The 22,073-nt window shown below is 53.1% G+C and overlaps 13 protein-coding genes across 13 annotated transcripts; 7 read left to right on the plus strand and 6 right to left on the minus strand.

Moving 5' to 3' along the window:
• Positions 1-237: 237 nt before the first annotated feature.
• On the plus strand, positions 238-751 carry K489DRAFT_327090 (uncharacterized protein; the record flags this gene model as incomplete). The annotated part of the gene is made up of 2 exons (XM_033601958.1): positions 238-332; positions 577-751. 2 exons carry the CDS (start codon positions 238-240, stop codon positions 749-751), a joined length of 270 nt encoding a protein of 89 aa, XP_033455695.1.
• On the plus strand, positions 671-1,771 carry K489DRAFT_87934 (uncharacterized protein). Its single transcript, XM_033609000.1, has one exon. It carries the CDS (start codon positions 969-971, stop codon positions 1,554-1,556), a length of 588 nt encoding a protein of 195 aa, XP_033455696.1. The 5' UTR covers positions 671-968; the 3' UTR covers positions 1,557-1,771.
• On the minus strand, positions 1,721-3,076 carry K489DRAFT_87924 (uncharacterized protein). The gene has a single exon (XM_033608999.1). It carries the CDS (start codon positions 2,737-2,739, stop codon positions 1,987-1,989), a length of 753 nt encoding a protein of 250 aa, XP_033455697.1. The 5' UTR covers positions 2,740-3,076; the 3' UTR covers positions 1,721-1,986.
• Positions 3,077-3,243: 167 nt separating this feature from the next.
• On the plus strand, positions 3,244-3,762 carry K489DRAFT_384576 (uncharacterized protein; the record flags this gene model as incomplete). Its single annotated transcript, XM_033605891.1, has 1 exon — positions 3,244-3,762. Exon 1 carries the CDS (start codon positions 3,416-3,418, stop codon positions 3,758-3,760), a length of 345 nt encoding a protein of 114 aa, XP_033455698.1. The 5' UTR covers positions 3,244-3,415.
• Positions 3,763-4,049: 287 nt separating this feature from the next.
• K489DRAFT_384577 (uncharacterized protein) lies at positions 4,050-7,820 on the plus strand. Its single transcript, XM_033605892.1, has 2 exons — positions 4,050-4,796; positions 5,171-7,820. Exons 1-2 carry the CDS (start codon positions 4,533-4,535, stop codon positions 7,376-7,378), a joined length of 2,472 nt encoding a protein of 823 aa, XP_033455699.1. The 5' UTR covers positions 4,050-4,532; the 3' UTR covers positions 7,379-7,820.
• K489DRAFT_87971 (uncharacterized protein) lies at positions 7,479-8,375 on the plus strand. The gene has a single exon (XM_033609001.1). The coding sequence runs from the start codon at positions 7,579-7,581 to the stop codon at positions 8,053-8,055; it is 477 nt and encodes a 158-aa protein (XP_033455700.1). The 5' UTR covers positions 7,479-7,578; the 3' UTR covers positions 8,056-8,375.
• A 246-nt stretch (positions 8,376-8,621) lies between these two features.
• Positions 8,622-9,823, minus strand: K489DRAFT_327097 (ferredoxin reductase-like protein; the record flags this gene model as incomplete). The annotated part of the gene is made up of 4 exons (XM_033601959.1): positions 8,622-9,190; positions 9,254-9,445; positions 9,504-9,717; positions 9,779-9,823. The coding sequence occupies 4 exons, from the start codon at positions 9,821-9,823 to the stop codon at positions 8,622-8,624; spliced, it is 1,020 nt and encodes a 339-aa protein (XP_033455701.1).
• Positions 9,824-10,536: 713 nt separating this feature from the next.
• K489DRAFT_327252 (uncharacterized protein) lies at positions 10,537-11,872 on the minus strand (the record flags this gene model as incomplete). The annotated part of the gene is made up of 3 exons (XM_033601973.1): positions 10,537-10,603; positions 10,659-11,335; positions 11,438-11,872. 3 exons carry the CDS (start codon positions 11,870-11,872, stop codon positions 10,537-10,539), a joined length of 1,179 nt encoding a protein of 392 aa, XP_033455702.1.
• A 518-nt stretch (positions 11,873-12,390) lies between these two features.
• On the plus strand, positions 12,391-15,682 carry K489DRAFT_384580 (uncharacterized protein). The gene has a single exon (XM_033605893.1). It carries the CDS (start codon positions 12,730-12,732, stop codon positions 15,424-15,426), a length of 2,697 nt encoding a protein of 898 aa, XP_033455703.1. The 5' UTR covers positions 12,391-12,729; the 3' UTR covers positions 15,427-15,682.
• A 288-nt stretch (positions 15,683-15,970) lies between these two features.
• On the plus strand, positions 15,971-16,879 carry K489DRAFT_345890 (uncharacterized protein). Its single transcript, XM_033602335.1, has 3 exons — positions 15,971-16,268; positions 16,390-16,464; positions 16,547-16,879. Exons 1-3 carry the CDS (start codon positions 16,144-16,146, stop codon positions 16,710-16,712), a joined length of 366 nt encoding a protein of 121 aa, XP_033455704.1. The 5' UTR covers positions 15,971-16,143; the 3' UTR covers positions 16,713-16,879.
• K489DRAFT_413493 (uncharacterized protein) lies at positions 16,855-18,995 on the minus strand (the record flags this gene model as incomplete). The annotated part of the gene is made up of 2 exons (XM_033608046.1): positions 16,855-17,920; positions 17,983-18,995. The coding sequence occupies 2 exons, from the start codon at positions 18,993-18,995 to the stop codon at positions 16,855-16,857; spliced, it is 2,079 nt and encodes a 692-aa protein (XP_033455705.1).
• Positions 18,996-19,397: 402 nt separating this feature from the next.
• K489DRAFT_306532 (uncharacterized protein) lies at positions 19,398-20,150 on the minus strand (the record flags this gene model as incomplete). The annotated part of the gene is made up of 1 exon (XM_033600569.1): positions 19,398-20,150. A coding segment is annotated over one exon (753 nt), but the record flags the coding sequence as incomplete, so codon positions are not given.
• A 532-nt stretch (positions 20,151-20,682) lies between these two features.
• On the minus strand, positions 20,683-21,697 carry K489DRAFT_384582 (uncharacterized protein). The gene has a single exon (XM_033605894.1). It carries the CDS (start codon positions 21,633-21,635, stop codon positions 20,766-20,768), a length of 870 nt encoding a protein of 289 aa, XP_033455707.1. The 5' UTR covers positions 21,636-21,697; the 3' UTR covers positions 20,683-20,765.
• Between the last annotated feature and the right edge of the window lie 376 nt (positions 21,698-22,073).

Below are 22,073 nucleotides of genomic sequence, written 5' to 3' on the forward strand. Positions count from 1 at the left end.
CGGAAGTCCGCGCCGAACCTGGTCCGAGCTCCCAAATCTTTGGAGATTCCATCACTCTATGGACAGGCGCCTTTGATGATCATCCCTATCGCCATCATCATCACGACGACCGAGATATAACATATCCGTAATTCCCAGTCATCTCAACAGCGAAATCTACAGCCCGATACCGAACCTCGACTCCTGCGCAATCATCAACAAGCACGTCAAAGAAACTACCCTTTCGCAAAGATGTCCATGTTCTTCAACCAACAGCGGCCCATGCCCTCTTCGGCCGAGAAGATCGCCGCTGCCGAAGCTGAGATTGAGATGGTTTCGAACATGTTCAACCAGTGAGTAATCATCCCTGTTCGCGAAAGAGAGAGAGAGAGAGAGAGAGATAGAGGCAGAGAGAAGGAGAGAAAGCGAAGAGAAAGGAGGGAAGAAGAGGATCGGATTGGATCGGGGAGAAGCAGCAGCAACCAGTCACAAGCAAAAACATCAGGAAAGGACGGCGTGATAGATCTACAGTGGAATAGTCCATGATCACAATGGATGGCGAGAGGACGACGTGCTAACCACAGCTTATCACCATAGACTCGTCGACACCTGCTTCAAGAAGTGCATTCCCCCGCAATACCGCGAGGCCGAATTGAACAAAGGCGAATCCGTCTGCCTGGATCGCTGCGTGTCGAAATTCTTCGAGGTCAACGTCAAGGTCTCGGAGAAGATGCAGAGCGGTGCGCAGGAGAAGGCGGCGATGATGGGTTGAAAGCGGCACGACGTCGAGATGGTCCGGATTTGTTTTCTGATGTGATTATGATGATCTTGCCCTGGCGATGGGGAGGGAGGATGGGAAGGGAGGAGATTGCTGATGGAGAGGTCCATGATGGACTTTCGATGGCCTTTTCAACGCGGCGGTAGAGTACCCTCTTTGGACGAGGCGAAGATGGCTTGAGAAAGACGCTCGACGGGAGGGAGGAGAGAGGATGTGTATATTTCGCATGTACATTATGGGTGTCGGAGGTAGGAGACTCTTTTCAAAATTCGAGACAATGGGTGACTACCGCATCTGGAATTCTAGGCTGGTCGAGTATCTAGGCATACCTGTGGTGATGTCCTCACGTCGGCAAATCGCCCAGTCCCATCCCGCTCGTCGTCGTCTCTCTTCACAGCTACGAAAAGATACACAAGCTGACCATACATGGACGGAGGACACTTCACCAGTGTGCCCTCTGCTCTCTGCATCATTCATCCATCGACACCTCGCACCTTCAAACCAAAAGTGTCCCAAGCAGACCTTCTCTCCGCTCCGCTCACGCTCCATGACCAGATCTGTCTTCCTTCCCAGCACACACACACACACGCACGCACGCAAGGGCAACAATAGCCAAATCCCCCCAAACCTCCACGGAACCTCGGAAAAAGAAGGAAGAACAAACAAAGCCCAGTCGCGAAATCCCACCCGAAGCATCAATCACAAAAGCAACCGCAACGACGCCTTCGTCCGCTGGCAGGCGGGCAGGCGGGCGGGCAGGCAGGCAGGCAGGCAGGACCATGGTCCGGGTCGCGGATGATCTCGGCGGACGGGCGGCCGGGTGCATTTTTCCCGCCCGATTGGATTGGATTGGATTCAATTGAGTTCACATGGGGATTTCCGCGGTCTGCTTCTGGCGTTGGGGATCTCCCATTGTCGAATTTCGGAGGAAGACGAACAGGAAATGGAAAAAAAACGGGTCGATGATCGGTCCCTACCTGAGGTCTAGTATCGGTTCTCGATGGGATTGGGATTGGGATTGGGATTTTTTTTGGCTTCTCCCTCCCGACTAGGTTCTGCCCTTTTTTTTCCAGCCGATCCATCTATCTCTCCCTTCACATGTCAAGCACAACGCAAACATACATCGTGGTAACCCGGGGTTTTCTATTTCTTTCTTCGCGGGTCTGATGGACCGGAGAGATGTCGGGATTGATGAACCACAGGGTTGTGGTGGATGCGGTCGCTCCCCGTCACGCGATCACTTGCCTTTCTCGGCTCCCTCCCTCTCTCTCTGGAACGATGGGCGCGGTTTTGGGTTGGTTCTGGTTGTCTTGGGCCGCCTGAGATTTGGGCCCCTCGTCTGTTATCATCACCGTTTTGTTGAAACCGCCCGGGACGTTATGTTTGAGAGATGTGGAGGTTCGTTCTTCGTGGACGATAGGTGTGTCGTCCTTGTTATTACTGCTCTTCGCCTGGAGGAAAGTGTCCCCAGGATCGAGGTTTTTTTTCTGGCTTTTTTTTCTTGCTTCACAACTACGATTTTCTATAGTGCGGATCAAAGGTTGTTCTTTACGGGATCTCTTCCCGACCGCTTTAAATGCTCTGTTTCGATGAATCGTGACCATGTCCCTCACCCTTCCCTGCCCTGCCCTGCTCTCAGACGGGAGGACCCCACCTAGCCCTCGCCGAGATGATCCCGATGTGGAACGCTCGCTCGTGGGCCGGAGCCTCTCGATTGATCTAAAATAAAATTCCGCGACGGGCGGGATCGTTTCTGTCTTATAATTTGCCCGGTGTGGCGAGCCGTAGATGATGAGAAGTCTTCGTGCGTGTAGGCGTAGAGAGATGTTTCTATCGTGGAAATGGTAGTGCAAAAAGTCGCATATGTTTATCATCCTATGGGAGGCAGGCTTCCACGTGGATGAGAGCGCGTGCCCTGAGACAGTGGCATGGCATGGCGTAGACCGTCTCTTAAGCCTGACAGAGGTGTATACTCGGCACATATATTTCCTTTCCAACGCGGAGGGGATATATCGGACCGTGCAATCTGTCTACCGCTCTCTTCAGATGTTCTGTCTATACCTGAGAGATATCCCTAGTAGATTTGATTCACGTGCGGACACACTGATTCATAACAAGCCACTGGACCTCGGACAGGGTCGTCGAGGGAGAGTCTAGAGATGTGGATGTGTCGACCATGTGCGCGCATGGATGATACATCACATCATGTGATTGTGACAGCGCGAAGGCCGCCGCTAATGCTGCACGATGGGGAATCATGCTGGGAAGCCCATGAGATGAGATGAGATGAGATGGATTGCCAAGAGAACGCCGGTTGGGAACTTCAGATGTTTCCCTGCTGCGCCTGGGAGGAATTACGCCGGCGTGGTGGTGGCCATGGCTGCTGACGTGTTGGGCTGGGTGCTGAGGTGAGGCAGTCCCGTCTTCTTCAATCGTCACATCTGGATCTGGCTGGAATAATGTCGTGTATTGTACGTACAGTACAGTACAGTACTTAGGTTTGCAGTGAGTCGGGTGCTCGTCGCAGAGCAGGACTTGCACGTGCGAGGGTCCCCTTCACGGTGGATTCGTCTGATCTTGGTCGAGATGGGAGCCTGTACCTAGTTATACCTGCACTACTGCTGCATAGACAGGAAACAAGTACACTACTGCTGCATGATGGGCGGGATTGTGCAGGAGGGAGAGGGAGAGGTGCAGGTGCAGGACGACGGGTGGACGGGTTGCTTGCTGCAGGTCTACCTTACCTACCCTCTAGTCCTGTTTCTGGCCGGGATTGTTGTTGTTGTTGCTGCTGTTATTGTAGGCGATCATCTCGTCATTCGGAGGATTATGATGATGATGGTGAACATGGCACTCACTCACTCACTCACTCACTCACTCACTCACTCACCCACCCACTCCTCCTCTTCTCCTCTTCCCCAGCCACAGCGGCAGTCGAGCAGGCGTCATCAAAACAAACAAACAACAACAATGACACCAAAGAGACGAGATCATGTCCAGTAGCAGTAGACACACCTGACATCGGGAATGGATTGCACTGTAAAGAATTTTATATGGGAGTGCCCCACCTGGGTACTCGGTGTGATTCCAGGATATTATCGTTACTATCGCCCAGCACTCACAATCATAACAATGATAATAAATAAATTGAAGGAAGATTGCGCCCGCCCGTGCCCGCTTGATTGACCGCCCGCCGCGCGAACTCCGACCACAACTGTGCGTCACCCACGGACTGCCCAGGTGGACTGCACTGAGCCACCACGCTCTTGGTTGTTAGACACCATTAATCACCGCCTAGGTTTATCACCACCACCGCCATCACAACATCAACTCTCCACCTACAGCAAGTTCCAACTCCCTCTGATCTCTGAGATTACAACACCATTAACCATACACACGCGCATATATATACATACACATATATATATATATCCATACACATCTCTGCGCGCTGTTGTTCCTGGCCGCTGTTTCTCCGCCCGGTCGCGGTTTCTCCTCCCCGATCCCATATCATCATCCCACCTGGACGCGTCAGGAAAAGACCACCAAACTCCGAAGCAGGAAAACCCGCCACTTTTAGAGGCCTACAGTAACATCACAGACGGCGGAGCGGAGCGGAGATTGTGCCTGGACCGTCGTGCACATCTCTTGGCCCCATCCTGGCCATCCGACAACGACAATTGATTGTTCCGTTTCACCATTCCTCTGACCCTGACACCCAGCGCACACGCCCGCCGCGTGGAGAGCATGCCGACGACACACGTTCCTGGTAGCGATGACGGAGCGTGAGCCCGTTCCCGACCCAATCCACGCCTTTCTCGATTCCCTCGTCGATGAGGGCCAACGTCTCGGCGAAAGTGCGCAACAACAACAACGACAACGACAACGACATCCTCTCTCAACGGCCGCGGCGGATCATCCGCCATCGTCTCTATTATCCTGCTGCTGCGGAAACCAAGCCTGCGCATATCTCGCTCACAATCAAACCACCCTCAACGCCCTCGCGCGTGATGTTTGCGAGGCCGGCAAGCTCGGCCAGGTACGTCTTTCTCATGTTTTTTTCCTTTCCTCTTGCTTCCCCTCCCCGCCGTTGGTAAATCGGATAGGGAAGAAAAAGGGAAATATGCATCGCCGTTGATCGCTATGCGCAACCTCAAAACATCCATCCCAGGGACTCATAAGCATCTGCTCGTGTGCTCCATTGCCGCATTCTCTCACATCATGGTGCCTGCGCGGACGCTTGTGTCTTCTGGACTCTTTCGCTTGTCTTGCTTGCTTGTTTCTCGTCCATCCTAGCTTCACCTGGCACATCGCCTTGCCTCTTGTCTCTACTAGCTTCACCTGCATCGCATCATGATCCCATCTGTCGCCGACACGCCCGAGTATACCCCGTCGCTGACTGTGGCCCTTCAGGCGCTGCTGACCCGGCACGAAGCTTACGTCAAGGACTCGGAGCAAGACCGGTCCAACCTCGCCATGAAGATCGAAACCTTGGAGAAGGACAAGCTGGGCCTGGAGAAGCTCAACGCCGATGTCGTCCGCGAGAACCGGGGATTGCTCGACCAATTGGAGTCCCTCAATGACGCCATCATCGATTCGGACAATCAGGTCACCAACCTGCAGGCTACTTTGCAGTCCAGCCAACAAGAGATCCACCGGTTGGCCCACCTCGCCGCGAGGACTGCGAAGCTGGAATCGCAGATCGCCGACTTTGAACGGGATCAAGCCCGCTGGCAATCGACCCTCACCGATCGGGAACAGTCGGAGAAGGCCGCGTTGCGAAGATGGCAGCAATCGGAGAGGACTTTGGCCGACATTTCACGACAGATCGAAGCGATCGAGCTGGAAGCGAAGGAGGAGCGAGATCGGCACGCGGAGGTCGTGGCGCGGATGGAACGCAGGCACGCCGTGGAGAGGGAACTCGACTCGTCAGCTGCTCGGTTGAAAGGTGCGGCCGCGGTCAAGACCGCAGAGAATGCCACTCAAGGAACCAATGTCGTGTCACACTTCGTTCGCGATTTACTGCAAGACAACACAGCCCTACAGAGTGGCGTCCTGGAATTGCGCGAGATGCTGGACAACTCGAATTTACAAGTGGAAGCCCTTCGTCGACAACTCACCGATCAGCAGGTCTCTGCGCCGATCACTCCTTCCGTAGTACGGCCACAGCCTGAAGCCATCCGGACGGATCTCAACGACGAGATGAAACGGGCCAATGCTCAAGAATTACATGTGCACCATCATTACCACGCGCCTTCTGCTCCCAAACAACCTGCTGTGATCCGCCGTCCGAAGAAGAAACGATATGGCGCACTCATGTCCGGTCACTTCACTCCCCCAACGTCAGGAATCAGCACACCGCGATCTTCGATCTCGTACAGTGTCCCCTCGTCACATGCCGCCATCCTCTCCTCCACAGCCGCGAGCTTACCCGAGAACTATCACGCGATGCGTGCCTTTTCTGGTCCCAGCTCCCCCGGCTCGACGAATCGCACATCGTCCATCTTCGACAACGTGTTCAGCGATGCAGGTCTAGACTCTTCGCGACCCACCACCCCCGGTACCGAGGAACCCGCCTCTCCGATGATGTTCCCCATCCATTCCAAACGTTCATCGATCAGTTCCTTTCAGCACCGGAGCCGGCCTTCGGGGCATCGGAGCCGCTCCTCGTTGGATGCGATCATGGACGTCGGTTTCGAGCACCTCGAAGGTCTCGATCTACGTATGAACCAAGAGAGGCCCATCCCCGAGGAGGAAGATCTCTCCTGGGACGAGTCACATCACCCATCCGCCGAGGACGAAACCCCCAGTTCCAATGACCAACACGCCGTCCCTTCCCTCTCCGACGAACTCGACCGCGCCTACGAACGCCGCAACCGACGCCTCCGCCGCGTCAACTCCCACGACTCCCTCCTCTCCGTCTCCGGCATGGACATCCATCTCCCCGCCAACAGCACGAGCACCCTCAAACCCCGTCCCTCCCAACTCCTCGCGCCCTACAACTCCGCCTCCCGATCTTTCACCACCCAGGCCGTCCTCAGCGACGCCACCGCCCACGCCGCCCGCCCGGCCATCCTCTCCTCATCGTCGTCCTCATACGCTTCCACACACAGTCTCCTCAGCGGCATGGCCGCCGACCGCTTACATCCGAACAAAGCCTCCTCGTCCTCCTCATCCTCCTCCACCAACAACAACGCATCCTCCTCCTCGGGAAGCGGCAGCGGTCTCGGGAACCGCATCGGCTGGGTCTTCGGGAAATGGGGCGCGACCCCCACCCCCGCCGTCGAACCTCCCCCATCATCATCGACAACAACGACCACATCAACCGCCCGCTCCCCGAGCATATCCTCCGTGGCCGCCAGCACGACCAGCAGCAGCATCGTCAGCAGCAGCAACAACAACAACACCGACGATGACGTCCACGCATCGCCCTCAGCCACCGACCCCCAACTCACGCCCAAACCGGCGCCTCTGCCCGCGCCCTCGAGGCTCCGCTCCTTCGGCGTCAACCAATCCGGCCCCATCCCGTTCTTCCCCGTCGAGACGAAGACCCCGCCGCGACCGCCCGTCGTGAACGTGCTGGACGAGGAGGGCTTGCGGAAAGTCCTCGACATGGGATGAAGATCAAACACATGGGGGTTTCGTCATCCCAAGAACAACAACGAAAGCATAAAAATATAGGGCGCATGGCTGGGACTTCTTCCTTCGCCCACCCCCCCTTGCTTCGGATGGATTTCTCGTCGAGTGTGTCTGCGAAGTGGCTGTGAAGAACGAACACGGTCCAATGAACAGGATTGTCTGGAATGAGGGCGCAGGAATGAATGCACGGTGGTGGTTTTTTTGTCGGCGGGGTGAACGGGGTGGATGTCACGATGATGATGATGATGGTATGGGAACGATTCCTCCCTCTCTCTCTCTCTCTCTCTAAATTTCCTTTATTCCTTCCTCTCTCTGTCGTCTCACGAGCAAACGCGGGATTTCCTCACGCTGTGGTTTCTCGGCTGCCTCGTTTCTCGTTACATCTCTCTCTCTCTCTCTCTCTCTCTCTCTCTCTCTCTCTCTGGCTCTCTCATCTGTTGTCTCTTTTTTTTCTCTTTCTTCTATCAATTAGCATATCCACCATCAGCGATTTCGAATTAAAAACGTATGTTATGTTCGTCGATGACGACGCCTCCTCCTCCTCCTTCTTCTCCATCTTCTCCTTCGTCCCCTTCTTCTTCCTGCTCCATTCTCCGTCCAATCAACTAAAAACATCATCGATTCCCCCTTTGGCCTTCGTTCTCCGCGAAGAGAGATAACAACAACAACAACCGAAAACAACATCCATGGTTTTTTCCATCCAGAAATCCAGAGCCGCAAGGCAACAGGAGAACAAAGGGATTCCGCCCTGCGCGCGCTCCTCCTATCCGGTCATTCCTCGTTTTCCTCGTTCGCCTCGTTTTCCTCCCGTGCTGCGGAATCCCCCGACGCGTTTCCTCTTCTTCTTACACAAACCCACGCGCGTTTTCTTTTTGGAAGGACCCGCACGTGCGCTGCTGGACGCGAATCGTCCCGATCGATGGCGTTTGTTGCGGCGTCCTGTGGAGACGGGGCGGGAGTCGGCGTGGGAGGTAGGTGGGTGGGTAGGTGGGTCACGAGTGCGGTAGTTGATGGATGGCCCCCGTTCATCTTCATAAGATGAGGGATTGTGCAGGACCGCGGGTGAAAGAATTCAGGCGAAAAGAGAAACGGACAAAAAACGGACAAGCGAGCAGACTTCTATGAATTTATTGCTACAGACATGTGTGTGTGTGTGTGTGTGTGTATCTCGCGCGCCATCTAAGTATTCGCCAATCATCCCGAGATCTCAGGGTCGAATCGCGTTCTAAAACTTGAACACCTGGTCCTTGCTGTATCCCAGCTCCTGGAGGTACCCCGCCAGCTCGCCCTGATCCGCGGGGCTCTTCTTGCCTCCGGAGATGGCCTTGTACAGGCCCGGGGGCCCGCAGACGAAGATCTTGACGTTCTCCTCCTTCGGGCCGGGGATGACGGTCTTCAGGAGGTCCTTGGTGATGTGGCCCTTGCCCTGCTGCCACTTCTCCGGCGGCTGGTCGAGGACGTAGAAGGCGCGGAAGCGCTGCGGGAACTTCTGCTCGAGGTCCTCGAATTCGCGCTTGAGCAGGATGTCCTCCTCCGTGATGTTGCCGAAGACGAGCGTGACCTTGGTCTTGTCGTCGGGGTTCTTGAAGATTTGGCGCGCGAGCTGGTACATGGGTGTGATGCCGGTTCCTCCGGCGATCAGGGCGATGTGGTTGTGCTTGTTGGTCTCCCATTGGTATTTGGTGATGGGTCCCTTGAAGTCGAGACGTTGGCCGGGCTCCATGTCGTGGAAGTGTGTCGACATCGGGCCGTCGGGGTACTTCTTCACGACCAGGTCGATGAATCCCTTCTCATCTGGATATTGGTCAGTTGAATATCCAAGTCTCCACATATGCTAGCCTTCTCGAATCCACATACCCTCGTCACTGGTAGGGGTGTAAGGTCGAATTGCCGGCTTCTGCATCTCGGGGCCCTTGTACTTGGTCAAGATGGCACTCGCAACATTGAGACCGCTGACAGCCTCCGGGTCCTCAAACTTGAAGCGGAACTTCTTGGTGTTGTGGTTGATGTTCTCGACGCTGTCCAATGCCAAGCTGATGAAGCCCTGGTCTATCGTATCGATTGTTATTATGCTGCCTTCTTCGTCCTTCATTCGGCTATAACGTACCTCCGCCACGGAAAACCTTCTCTGCGGATGCGCTGGGGACCGCGGCGCCGCTCTTCACGGACGCAGCGGTGTCTTTGGCGACGGCGACGGGATCCTTGGTGCCCGCGAAGGCGTAGTAGCCTCCTCCAATGGCCGCAGCACCGAGAGCGCCGTAGAGGAGAGTGTTGCTGCCACCGGATTTGGTGGTCGACTCGGTCGCGTAACGGCGAACATGCTGAGAAGCAGAGATGTCAGCAAACAGTCCTGCATCAGTCAGCGTCAAGTTAGATACTCACGCCGGAGAATTGCGTCGCCGGCCGGACAATGCGAGTTGCGAACATTGTGAAGTAGTAGAATTCGTCTGTGACGCGACAAATTCAATGGAGGTTGATTGCCAATGAGTGCGCGGAAAAGTTGTGATGTAGACGACCGCGAGCTAGAGGAAGCTCATCACAGTGCTAAGCTTGGCTGCGGTGTTCCGCGCTCCACCAACGATGACGACATACTGCAACTTGTGAGAGCATTCCCAGCTGCTGACTAATCCCTTCGACCGGACCTCGGGATCTTCTTGGCCAGATTAGCAAGGACCACACAGAACGGCATAGAGATAGCTTTCCTGGATGTCTCCTGCGAGCTTCATTTGGTGGTTTTTGCTACAGGGAGTGGCAGATCCTTTTTTGACAACTATCTTGATCAATCGTATGAAACAGATCGCGAAGCAGGTCTCATTTCGTGTTCTCGTTGGACATCCAGAAGGACACTGTCACATGCAGAAAAAGGTCTCCTGTCTGCCCCTATGATCGAAAGTTTTTCACATCGAGGGCAATACAAATAGTATTGATAAAATTCCAGCAGATCGCTCAACGCGACGATGGAGGAGAAAGACAGGCTATCTTCGTCATGTCCACAACATACCGGTTGCGACAGCATCGCTCATATAGCCACGTGATTTGCAACAGATACCAGACATGCTCGCAAGCCTGGCGGATGCAAAAGTTCTCTTGAGAAATGAGTACGATGTGGTAGAAACATAGCCGCGGCGCTGGTTGGTCTCTCAAATGTACACTCTCTTGCAATCCTTTGGTGCACACTCGTTAGGACAATAGGGACATTTCATTTTCCTGCAACATGTCAGCACGGATTCACGGTTTGGGCAAGATAGATTACTGCACTCACGGTTTTCCTCGGCTGTGAGCTTCGAGGCTTTCTTTGGCAATCACATGCCCGCAAGGCAGCATCATCGGCGGATTGGCATCGGTCGCCTGTTCCTTGGACACCGGACAGACAAAGACACTGTGGAATTGGAACCCCGGCGGCAGGGGAGTCTCGACGGGTAATTCGTTGACACTCGTCCATTGACCTCGATGTTGAGCCATAACCCTCTCCACTTTTTCCAGTCGCGGAAGAGCAATGCCACCTGCGGTGACAGCGGTGTAGAGAGGCGAGTGCGAGCTGAGTCCCAGCATACCGCAGAATTCTCGGGTGAATGAGGCACTTGCCTCTTCGTAGGAGAATTCATTGTGGAAGGTACTGCTGTAGGGGGAAGATTCGAGTCCGGAATAGAATGCTAAAGAGCCGAGAAGCCCTGACGTCTCCCGCGAATATCGCGTGCTGAGAGCGGGGAACATCTTGCGCGCGTACTCCAGCGCACGTAGAGGACCGGCCAAGGTTTGGTCTGGCATAGTGGCATCCGAGGTGTACAACTCCACAAACTTGAGCCTACTGAGCTCGAATTCCAGGTTTGAGCCTCGACTTTCCAGTTTCGCGCTATGTTTGCGGGCCCATTCGATTGCTGGCTCGAGATTGTGTTGGTTCCGAAGTGCAAACAGGATATGATACATCTCTGAGAACTTCTTCTGCAATCCACCCGGTCCGATGACGCCGCTTGGCTCCTCATCGTCGTATGACATCGCGCCGTCAGCTTCAGCTAGATCTTCAATCCAGCTCCTACCGACATCATCTTGCAATGCATCGGCCCCCTTATTCGACCCTTGGCCTTGAGTCACCTCCCGGACAAAGGTTTTAGCGATATCGAAGTTGCCCTCTCGTAGTAGGTGCATCGCAATAGCTCGGTTGATAAGGTTTGGTTGGCGCGCGAGTGCATCGTTGACTGCCGTAGGTAAGGCATTCGTTCGGAATTTGTCCTTTAACGCCTTCTGATAACCATTCAATCCTTTGTTGACATCCTTGAGATCACCATCTAATCTTTCAAATGTCTGCTCGACAGGCCTCCGTGCCTTGGCTACCTCCAGCGCTGCTGTAGCTGGCTTTGCGGCGGCATTGTCACGGGCGCTTTGAAGAATGTCGATGAGTTTTTGCGCATCAGCTATGGCGTTGGATAAGTTGCTCTTCGTCTCTTGTTGGTTATGAGCTCGCTGAATGCTGTCCATTGTGAGAAAGGTCACGAGACCAAAGTTCGAAATTGAGATGACGGTGGTGAGGTCAAGTCCGGATGTGGGTGGTTCTTTCTCGAGCCTATCGATTATGGTTCAGTCTCCTTCGTCACGGCAGGTGGACAACTGAGAGCGTAGCCAAGAAGGCAAGCACATGTTGTGTTGAATGACTAGATGAGTTGGATGTCATGCGATCTAGTAAGTTCGCATAAGGCGGTGGAAGTGTCTCAGGCGGGAGTGTGATCGAGAGTCTCCACAGATCGAGGCCTTCGCCAACAACGAAGTCTGGTCAATGAACGCAACAGTTATGATGTCGAGACATCAATCAACTGCAGAGCGCTTTGAGCTAGTTATCGCAACGATCACGTGGTAACGCGATCGTCCATATCCAGCGGTGATGCTGCAGGTGGAGAGACGATCGGGCGCAATTGTTGGTCCTCTATCAGTCCGTCCCGTCGTTGGTCGTGGGTGAGCGCAAGCGCGGAGAAGCCGCGACGCCGGACTAGGAAGCCCGACAGCCATTCATCAAACAGTACATTGCATGCAGTACATCATACCTGCATATATACGAAACCAAGATCCCTTTACCCAGTTGGGCATCTACTTTCTTTGGAGTACCAATATATGCCCTGCTTGATTTCGCGTTCCAGGAGATGACGAAGAGCCCGCTGTGAGCATCTTCGGAGAGCTGTCTTTCGGACATCCAATTCATTCAAGGCGACCTGGATCTCGTATGATGCGCCGGCCCACATCATATAATATCGAGACGTCGCATCGGAAGGGACGATTCTACCATGTCAAGGCTGAAGATCACACTGTGAGGTGAAGGCTTGGTAGGAGATAGACCCACCACCATGGCCAGCTATTCATCCATGACACGGCAGAAGCGAGATCTTTCAGGCTCCAAATCCAACATAACACGATCAAATGGATCGCCGACGAAAAAGCGGCTTCGCACACCTCCACCGCAGGTAGAGCCGATATCCAGTAATGAATTGCAAAGCCCTGCATCAAATTCAGACTCGTATCAACGCTTTGTCCTGACTGATCCAATCGCCTTTCGCTATCTGGAACAAGATGCTTCGACGACAGTATTGGAGCGACGACAAGAACTTCGCGGTTACGAATGCTACCTTGTTGAGCAATGGACCACTTCGCGTATCCATCCTACTTTTGTCATTACGACTTACACAGGTGATGCTTCTCATGTCGTAGTCGTGGGAGTTCTCAGCGTACCGACCGATGAGTCATCATGGTCACCACGACTACGTGTTTATTTCAAGGCCCTCAACCAATATCATGCCAGGAGGAAAGATACCGCTTTAGGCGTCATCATGGTGACCAATCTTTCCAGCTTTCCTTCTTCTCTGACCGTCATACCGGTACCCGACGGCGACCTTCGCAAACACCGATTCGATTATTTTGTCAACGAAAATCTGAAACGATTAGGCTGTTCGGGAAGGAGTGGTCTGACCTTGGCACAACCTGCGCCAGCTACTATGGCCAAATACCTCCATCTGTACAAGACGAGCGAGAAGATTGACATTTATCACTCGGTGATTGAACTAGTCAAGCTTTGTCAAAGCGCTTTGATGATGTTCGCAAAATTAGAGATCGACTACGCCGATGGGCTTCTCTGCGATGTCACGGAGCAAGCTATCGGAGATTGGTGGATTGACATCGGCTCGGACTTTTATGACTTCGAACCGCATGATGGCATCCTCGGACCCTCGACCGTTGCGGGTCTTCTTGGTCTTTTCATGGGCGCGAGAAACCGGCTTCACTCGGTCGGTGCACCTGTTGCGAAAGATCCATTCGATGTGGATGCGATGAAGCGTGGAATAAGCGTGTTCCAAAAACAGCAACGAATTCCTCGCACACGGCGACTGGACCATCATACTCTGGACGTCCTCCATAAACTCACCCAGAAGGCTGCAAATAAAGAGCGATGGGCTGTCTCGCGCGTAGTCAAATCTACTGTAGCCGAACTGAGCAGCAAAGGTGGAGAGTTGATGCTCGATGCTATCGCGCACCGAGACAGAGCTGGCATTGCAGACATTGAAACTGTCGATATTGACCGATTTGTGCATTTAATATTCGGAGAGCGCTGCAGATGGCTTTGGGAAGGCAAGGCCATCAAAAAGCCAAGAGGAAACGACAGATCCGAAAGAGCCCTCAACGATGCTCGTGAGCCCTCTGCACCGAGGAGAAGTCTAGTCTTTAAACACGATGAACACGGGGGGTTCACGTGGGCGTCTGGTCGTAAAAGCACCGTTGACGGGCTATCGGAGATGAAGGACGACGACGAGCGTCAGATTGATCCCCAGGATGATCTAACTCCGGCCGATCGAGCTGATGACAGTAGCGATGAAGGCATCAAGGCGACAGTGCTGAAACGAGCATCGGCCCTTCGCCACGAGGCAAAGAGCGGCCTCGGAAAAGTGAAAGGCGCTGTCGGACTGCGTGGTCATCGCTCAAAGCCATCTACAGATATGTCTCTCCACACCTCCGCTGGTGACCTAGACTATACTAGCTCATATCGAAAGGGCCATGAATCAGCAGCAGGCACAAATACGGGGCCCAGCAGCCCTGATATTCGCCCGATCGACTGGCGTCCATCAGACCTGGCATTCGAACAGAGTCCCATCTCGATGCAAGACGGAGAAGGCAGACGATTCTCAATCGATCATCAGATCCATCAAAGAACGACACTGTCGAAACATTCCCGCGATACGTTGCCTCAGTTCGATTTCCCTGCCAAGCGATCTGATGTGCACTCCGGAACAAGGGCTTCATCCCAGCTGTACGTCCCCAGCACCGCTATACGCTCAGGATCCGCCACCGCCGAGCCCTCCGTCGCCGGGTCTGTCTACAACGACAACGACAACTCCGAGCCGCTTCCACTCAGTCTTCCTAACGCCGCCTCTACCACGCACAATCTCCTCCATCGCTCCACTTCCCTCTCTGAAACCCGCAACCCAATCCCCCTCTCCGTCCTCAGCGACAAAATGCCACGACACCTAAGCTTCAGCCTGGCTGAAGACAGCGTCCTAACCTGGACACCGCTCCAGGAACCGTCCGAAGACCTGACGTCAACATCTCCCAATTACCGAGACCTCCTCGCCGCCCAAGAGTCCCTCCTCCTCCACACCAGCGCCCTATCCACCCAAATCACTTCCCTCTCCACCTGCACCCACCCCTGGACTCAATCGCAACTCACTGCCCTCCAATCCATCCTCTCTCAAGCATCCCAGGACCAAGAAACGCTCCTCTCCCTTCACCAGCCACTAGAACAACACCTCGCGACTCTCCGCGAACAAACCGCCGCCGCCCTCCGAGAAGGTCATGAACAACTCGATGGAGGAGTCCAGGAGACGGAGACTTTGGCCGCGAGACTTCGGTATGAAATTAATGAGTTAAGGAGTAAAGTCGAGGATGTGGAGGTTGGCGTCGCGGACTTTGAAAAGGGCGTCGCGAGGATTGAAGAGAGGGTGTTGGAACTGGAGGCCGAAGGGGAGGCCGATGGGAGGTGGCTGTGTGTGGTTTGCTGAAGGACGGGTCTTCTCATTTTTTACCTTTCCATTCCCTTCCCTGGTCTCCCGAGTCCCATGCTGGGTACATCTATTGCGATTTCTCTTGTTCGAGCGAGCGAGATCTCTGTTTTTTAAGGTGATGGTGACGTTTGGGCAAGCCTCTCGAATCCATTCACAGCGCGGAAGTAGGACTCAAAACGAACACCCGTATGTATGATCTTAATATCCTCTTTTAATTTCGAAGATACAATATGAATACTATTTAATACGCCGAACCTTTCTCGCTCTCTCACTTGCTCGCTCTGTCAAGAAATAGAGGTACAACTTCCCGAGAATGTGATAATCGATCAGTTTATCCATCGTGGTGACCGCGCTCATTCACTAGCACTATGAAATGCAATACATTGTTTCGAAAAAACAAGAGCTTGACTACATACATATGTGAAGACTAAAACCTCGCCAAGAGTACATTTCCAATCGAAGGAGTCGCTCCAACAGCGGAAAAGGTGGGAGGTCGAAGCTATGCAGAGCTCTCCCCATGCGCACACGAGCATCGCAGACACAACGTCATCTACAAACCACATCCGTTCGTCCCTCCGTTCGACATCAGCGTCATCTCATCAAGCGATCAACAAATTCCACGCGCACACAACAACGAAGAATTCCCCAAAACCACATTTTCCACAAACAAAAACAGCATTTGTCCGAGAAGCACACGACGAAAAACAAACAATCATGCCCGCCTACACGCTAGTCGTCCACCTCTACGCCATCGACGACGCCGAAGCCATCAAGAAACTTTCCGCGAAGCTGCAGGAGGCTAGTCAAGTGTACAGCAATGATAAGGAATGTCTAGGCTGGTAAGGAACTCCATGTACCTCCGAATCGAAGACACCACATCCATGCGAAGTGCGTGGAGGAGGATATCCGAAAGGGACTTATCACTAAAGACATGGTTCGTCGGGTGCTCATGGAATATAGGTTCGTAATGCAAGATCACAAAGACCCGCGGGCTTTCACCATCGTCGAGCGATATGCGCATGAGAGCAGTCAGAAGTGAGTTCCCTTTCCCGTGGATCAACCCCCATTGTGAGCGTATCGGAGAGCGCGGTTTCTTATGGAATCCATTCCGAAATAGATACCATCTGGAGAATCCTTACTGGAAGACTTTCGACCCCTATGTCATCCCGTTGTTGGCCAAGGACATGGATCTCCGCCGCTTCAATGAGCTGGACACCAGCACTGAAGTCAAAGTGGAGCAGGATGCGCAGCTTTGGGAGAACGTCAAGAAGCATCAATCTTGAACTGTGATTGGGATAGGATATGCATAGTTGAAAGGGAAGACTGATGTCCCCAATGAAAGCATTTGACTGCAATGACAGGCACTGTTGGCCGCGATCGTGATCCGTGATGTTCTTGGTGTGTTTCAGGTCAGGATACTGAACTTCACAGAACAATGAACCTTATTCCCACGACGAGCTGGGTCTCCTCAAATTCACCGGGTCGTGCTCTGCCTGCTTCTCGCAAGCGACCTGGAGAGGAATAGCCGACAGAACATCCTGGGTATGTTTCGTTGTTGTCATTGCCTGCGTGGTGATCCGAAAGACAACTAATGCTTCGGACGCCGCTGCTGCGTCTTCGATTGGAGGATGCGACACTAGTGCTACGGTTCGAAGGTGGTTGGAATTCTTCGTCGGGGGCGTCTTGTGGCTTGGTCCGTCTCTTATAGGGCCTGCGTGTCGGTCCGAGAGGTGTCATCATTTTCTTTTCCCCGGTGCTGACTGAATTAACTTCTTGGGCAGACTTCGTCGTATCAGGTCTGACAGTCGACAGCTGACTGTTGGAACTCGGGTCAAAGGGTGAAGGCGTTACTGGCGTCGGGAGAGGTACTACTCCGAGTCGTGGTGTGGCAGATTTACTGATTGCAGAGTCTCTACGAGTTCTAGTGGTAGATGGCTGAGCTGTTCCTTGACTGATGAACGGCGGGTCTCTAGCCATCGATTTAATATTATCTTGCGCCTGCTTTGTCGGTGTGGACGCGCCGGTGGCTTCACTCGTGAGTCGAGGGGCCTTAGCTACTGATCTCGATTTGAGTTTCTCTTCGATCAGTGGGGTCAAAACCTCTTTCTGGTTGACATCTTTAGACTCCTCATTGTTATTCCTCAAAGGTCTGAGCCGCGCCATCGGTTCATTCTCGATAGACGTTTTCTGTGAGTTTTCAGGCCAAACGCCTGCGGGCGCGCTTCCGCGACGCTGTTGCCCAGTGTTCGATTGTTTCTTGGTGCGAGGTGCCAAGTGCGAATTTGACTTATTATCTGCTGTTTTTGCCGGCACATCACGCCGGCTAGAGAAAATTTGAGAGGCGCCCAAGTCGTGATCGTTCGCGGCATCTTCCACGCTTGACAAGTCGTCCGTCGCGGTCCTCGTCCCTTTTCTCAGTGACGGGTCTGTCCGAACTGCATAGCGACGATCCAGCATCCTCAGTGGCTGAGCGACGAATCCACCGTCCATTCTGTCCCAGCCAAGTATCAGTGAGAGTTGGCGAATCTTTCCAGGAGTCGCATTCGTACGTACCCGTATTTGAACCCTATGCCGGTGGTGATGACCACATCAATTACGCTCAAGTTTGCGTGCCTTTGCAAATGGTTGGGTAAGTCAAGCATAGATAAAGCCTGGAGGAATTCAGCACTCGGCGGAGGTGAACCATGGATGTTGGTCCCTCGTAGCCTTGCCTCCGTACTGAGGGCTTTTTGATAGGTAGACCAGCGCTGTGCGGCTGTCATATCCGCCCCTTTGATTGAGTGATTACCACGGTATATCCATGGCTTCTCAAGTTGGCGTGCGGCTCGGGTGCCATAGAACACAAGCATATCTTCGTGAAGCTGCACAGCGTTTCTGGACTTGTTCAGGAAGACAACATCAGCAAGTTCTCCGTGCAAGAAGACTTCTACCTTCAGGTGAGGTAGCATGTGATTATCCAGTGCGCGAGGCCATTTCGGAGAACTGCCTTTCTCTTGGATATCCACTCGGAGGAGCAAAGCAGATTCTTTGGATGCAATTGACTCTTTCTGTTCCGAATTCGATGATTGTGTCAATGCGTTGATACTAGTCTCTCTCAAGCGCGGTCCCACAGCAGGTGTTTTTTCGAGAACGTTTTCCCTTGTGCTATTCGCACCTCCAGAAACACCGAAATCCTTAGAGGAGTCGTTGAACGTGCGTGATCTGCGAAGCGTGTCTTTTGGGGTCGCCAAATCGATGACCAGAGACCGTCGGCTTTGTTTTGCGTCGAAGGGAGCCGTTGCTGGACGGCTTGCAAGGTCGGTGGCGTGAAGGTCCTCTGCAGCTTCTACCATGAAAAAGGGCATGTCCCCGTCCGGTCCAATGAAATGCATCACTCCGTTACGATGACAATTGATGTCGATTGGCCGTTCCTGGAGGTCTCGCCACATTGCTAGCCTTCCACTGGGAGATGCATTCTTTCCATTGTGAGTGGCAACGGCGGTTGTTATGAATTGCTTCTCCAGGCTTTGCTGCAGCGAAGTGGTAGAAAGTGTGGCCTTGATTCCGACTGAGTGATATACAGGCATTGTGGTGATTTGCACCGCCCGTGGAACTTGTGGAAATGAAGAGTTCCAGACCTGGTAGATTGGAGCGAGTGGTGACAGGATTGAGGAGGAGCGAAACGGCTGCTGATCGTTGAGTCGTGGCCAGTGAAAGCAGTCCCACACAATCGGCGCCCGTGAAGCCCAGCATGTGATGCAAACATTCCAAAGCTTGTACAAACAGCGGAGTGAATTTGTCGTGGCGGCTGACTGCCGTCGTTAAGAGCTGTGGCCATTCACTTCTGAGCGTGCTTTGATTCCTACCCTTAATCATGGCGGCATGAAACCTTCGGAAATACATCTCACGCGTTGAGCTGTGTTATGTTATCATCATGCATTCTCTTGCTGCATTCCAGTCAAAGTTCATGTTCTTCAACAGCGACGTCCTTCCGTGATGATGCCAATACTTGGTTCCTCCAAACTATCGCCCAATTCAACAATAGTCCGATCGTAGACACGAGCAATCTGCATGTCTATAGTCGCCTCCTCCTCGTCAACAAAATCTTCAGCGCCTTCGATGATAAGATCATCCTCATTTGAGGCATCGCCATCCATGTTCAAATCATCGTCATCGGTCTCTGCATCAGTCATCTCTGCTCCATTGCTCTCAAAATCACCACGCTTAAAGGCTTCAACCACGCTGACCCGCGTCCGTTCTACCAAGCTTCTGATCCTCACCTTCTCAGTCCCGTTGACCGTTCTACCATCCGCGAGACCAGGCAGACTTTGACCAGTCTCACTATCCCGACCCTGCAAGAGCGATGTGAATGCGTGATCAAGCTTTTCGAGGATATGAAAGAGGCTTTTGGGGTGTGATGGCGGCATAGCTTGAATAATATTATGCACCTGGACAGCAATTGTAATCAGATACGGGATCTGCAAACCAGGCGTCCCACTAATCCAGACAATATTCACGAGCTCCTCGAGCTCGGCAAAGGCTTCCTTCATAGACGAGTATCCTTTCACGTCGCCCCAAGAGTCGCCCTTGTCGCGGTCCATCTCCGAGAGGAACGCCGAAGCAGGAGTTGTGCGTTTGGCGAACCGCCGTTGAATGTGCAGCATCTTCTGATCGACGAATCGGATAAATGTGCTTTCCTTGCTGCCTCCTGCGCGGAGGGGCATGTCGCGTGGAAATGGTAGTGTCTGACGATGAGATCGAAGTGAAGATGCGATCGAAGACGCTGGAGGCGACAACAGGAATCCGCCCTGAGGCTCATTTTGATTGGAAGCCATACTTGTTTATGATTGAGGGTGTGACACTATGCGGAGACGGAGCAGTCAAGCAAAAGGCTCCAGAGTTCACACCATGCTGATATTCTTGTACAGATCTTCAAGCTTTCTGTAGTGCACCTTTGGATGGCATGTTTGTAGAGCTTCAGTTTCTGACGTTTAATTTGCGAAATGCATAATGTTTGTAGCGATCGAGAGGGTATCTAGATGCGGATAGACAAAGCTATATACTTCAGAAAGCGGAACTCAAATTCTGGCCTTGGCGCTGAAGCTTCACAGTTCAGCTGAAACCGCGTTCCACCAATTCTGTTATCATCAAGCATACCGTCAATGATGAGATATCGTACGAGGCTCATCAATCGTGTCAATACAAACTTCGATCAAATAACTTGGCTCGGAGGACAATGATCGCGTTTTAGGACCTCATCCATTCACCCATTTTTGGAAGTATTTATCGTAGCCGATGACATGCAACTCAATGTTAAGAGATCGCAGCATCATATCCATCGTAAAGGTCTGTATGTGTCAGCACGCAGCGGCCGTGACTCTATTATCAATAATCCCAGTGTTGTGATCGTCGATACTCACATCGTCTTCAGCGCCATCCTCCTGCCATACCTTCGGCTTGGCGTCATTGGGATCGGGCTCAAGTGGAGTCTCGTCCACATCCGCAGCCTCCATCATTTCCTGTCGAGCCTGACGCTTCAGCTTCTTACGATACTCCTGTTCATCTTCAGGAAGCTCCTCGCCTTGAGAGTCAAACTCGCAATCAGCATCGTCGTCGGCTTCATCGGGCGGTTCCTGCTGGGCGAAGTCAAGATGTCGATTATGTTTGCGCTTCTCGGTCTCGCGCCAGGCTGCTACTCCGCCCATTCGACAGACTCGTTCTTTGACGGTTCCAAATAGCTCTTCGGCGACAGCTTGCGATGCCGAGCGCCACTTATCGATCAATTCTTCCAACTCGGCGTCTTGCGTTGATGTTGAAATCTGCTTGGCCTGTCGGAGCGTATCGAGATTCTTCTGCACTTGCCTTGACCGCGCCTCGAGCGAGGAGGTGGCTCGTTGTATAGCAAGATCCTCAGCATTATTTTGTTGAGATGACAAAGGAAAGGAGCGTCGCTTATTGATAGACTGTTCACGACTTGGCTCACGAAACTCATTACCTGAAGTTGATTTGTGACGGAGAGGCGTGTCACTCCCGCCCAGTATCTTTGGGGCACTTTCGTTGGCAGAGATTGGAGTAGAGATCTGATCGAAAGGTTCCACTTTGAGATCCCGAGCCTGTTTGGAATCATCTTCGAGTCGTGGCACGCGCATTGGAGACACAAACGGCTTCCTGAGCTGTGTGGACGCGTCCATGAGACGCCGTCTCTTCGTAGAGACTGGTGTTGTCATCGCGACTTATCCAGAGTCTCTTTCACAGCCTTGGAGCTCAATCTTGATTTTGTGCAAGGGTGTGTATACGTGAGTGCTGTCTGGTTGTCGAAGTGAATTGGAGTAATGTACAAGCCAAGGCAACCCTATCCAATATGTTGGGCTTGTGGTAGGGTTGCCTATCAGTCTGCGAGAAGTGAACATCTATCAAACTCCTGCATTCCGTCTCCCAAAATGTCGTGTTGTTGTCATTGAATTTGCCATAATCCAGGATGCGGAGCACCTGCAGCCGCTGAACAAAATATCTCTTGCTTGTCAAACCGGAAGGGCAGCCATAGTTGAAGCCTCTTCAACACAACTTCCTTGCGGATTTAGCCGCGTCGGTGCCGCATCGTTACGGCCACTGGATCGATATGTGTGGGCATGCAATGGTAGCAACCGGCACTCGACTCGCCGGGA

The sequence above is a fragment of the Dissoconium aciculare genome (genome assembly GCF_010015565.1).
Source record: "Dissoconium aciculare CBS 342.82 unplaced genomic scaffold K489scaffold_16, whole genome shotgun sequence".
Classification (NCBI taxonomy): domain Eukaryota; kingdom Fungi; phylum Ascomycota; class Dothideomycetes; order Mycosphaerellales; family Dissoconiaceae; genus Dissoconium; species Dissoconium aciculare.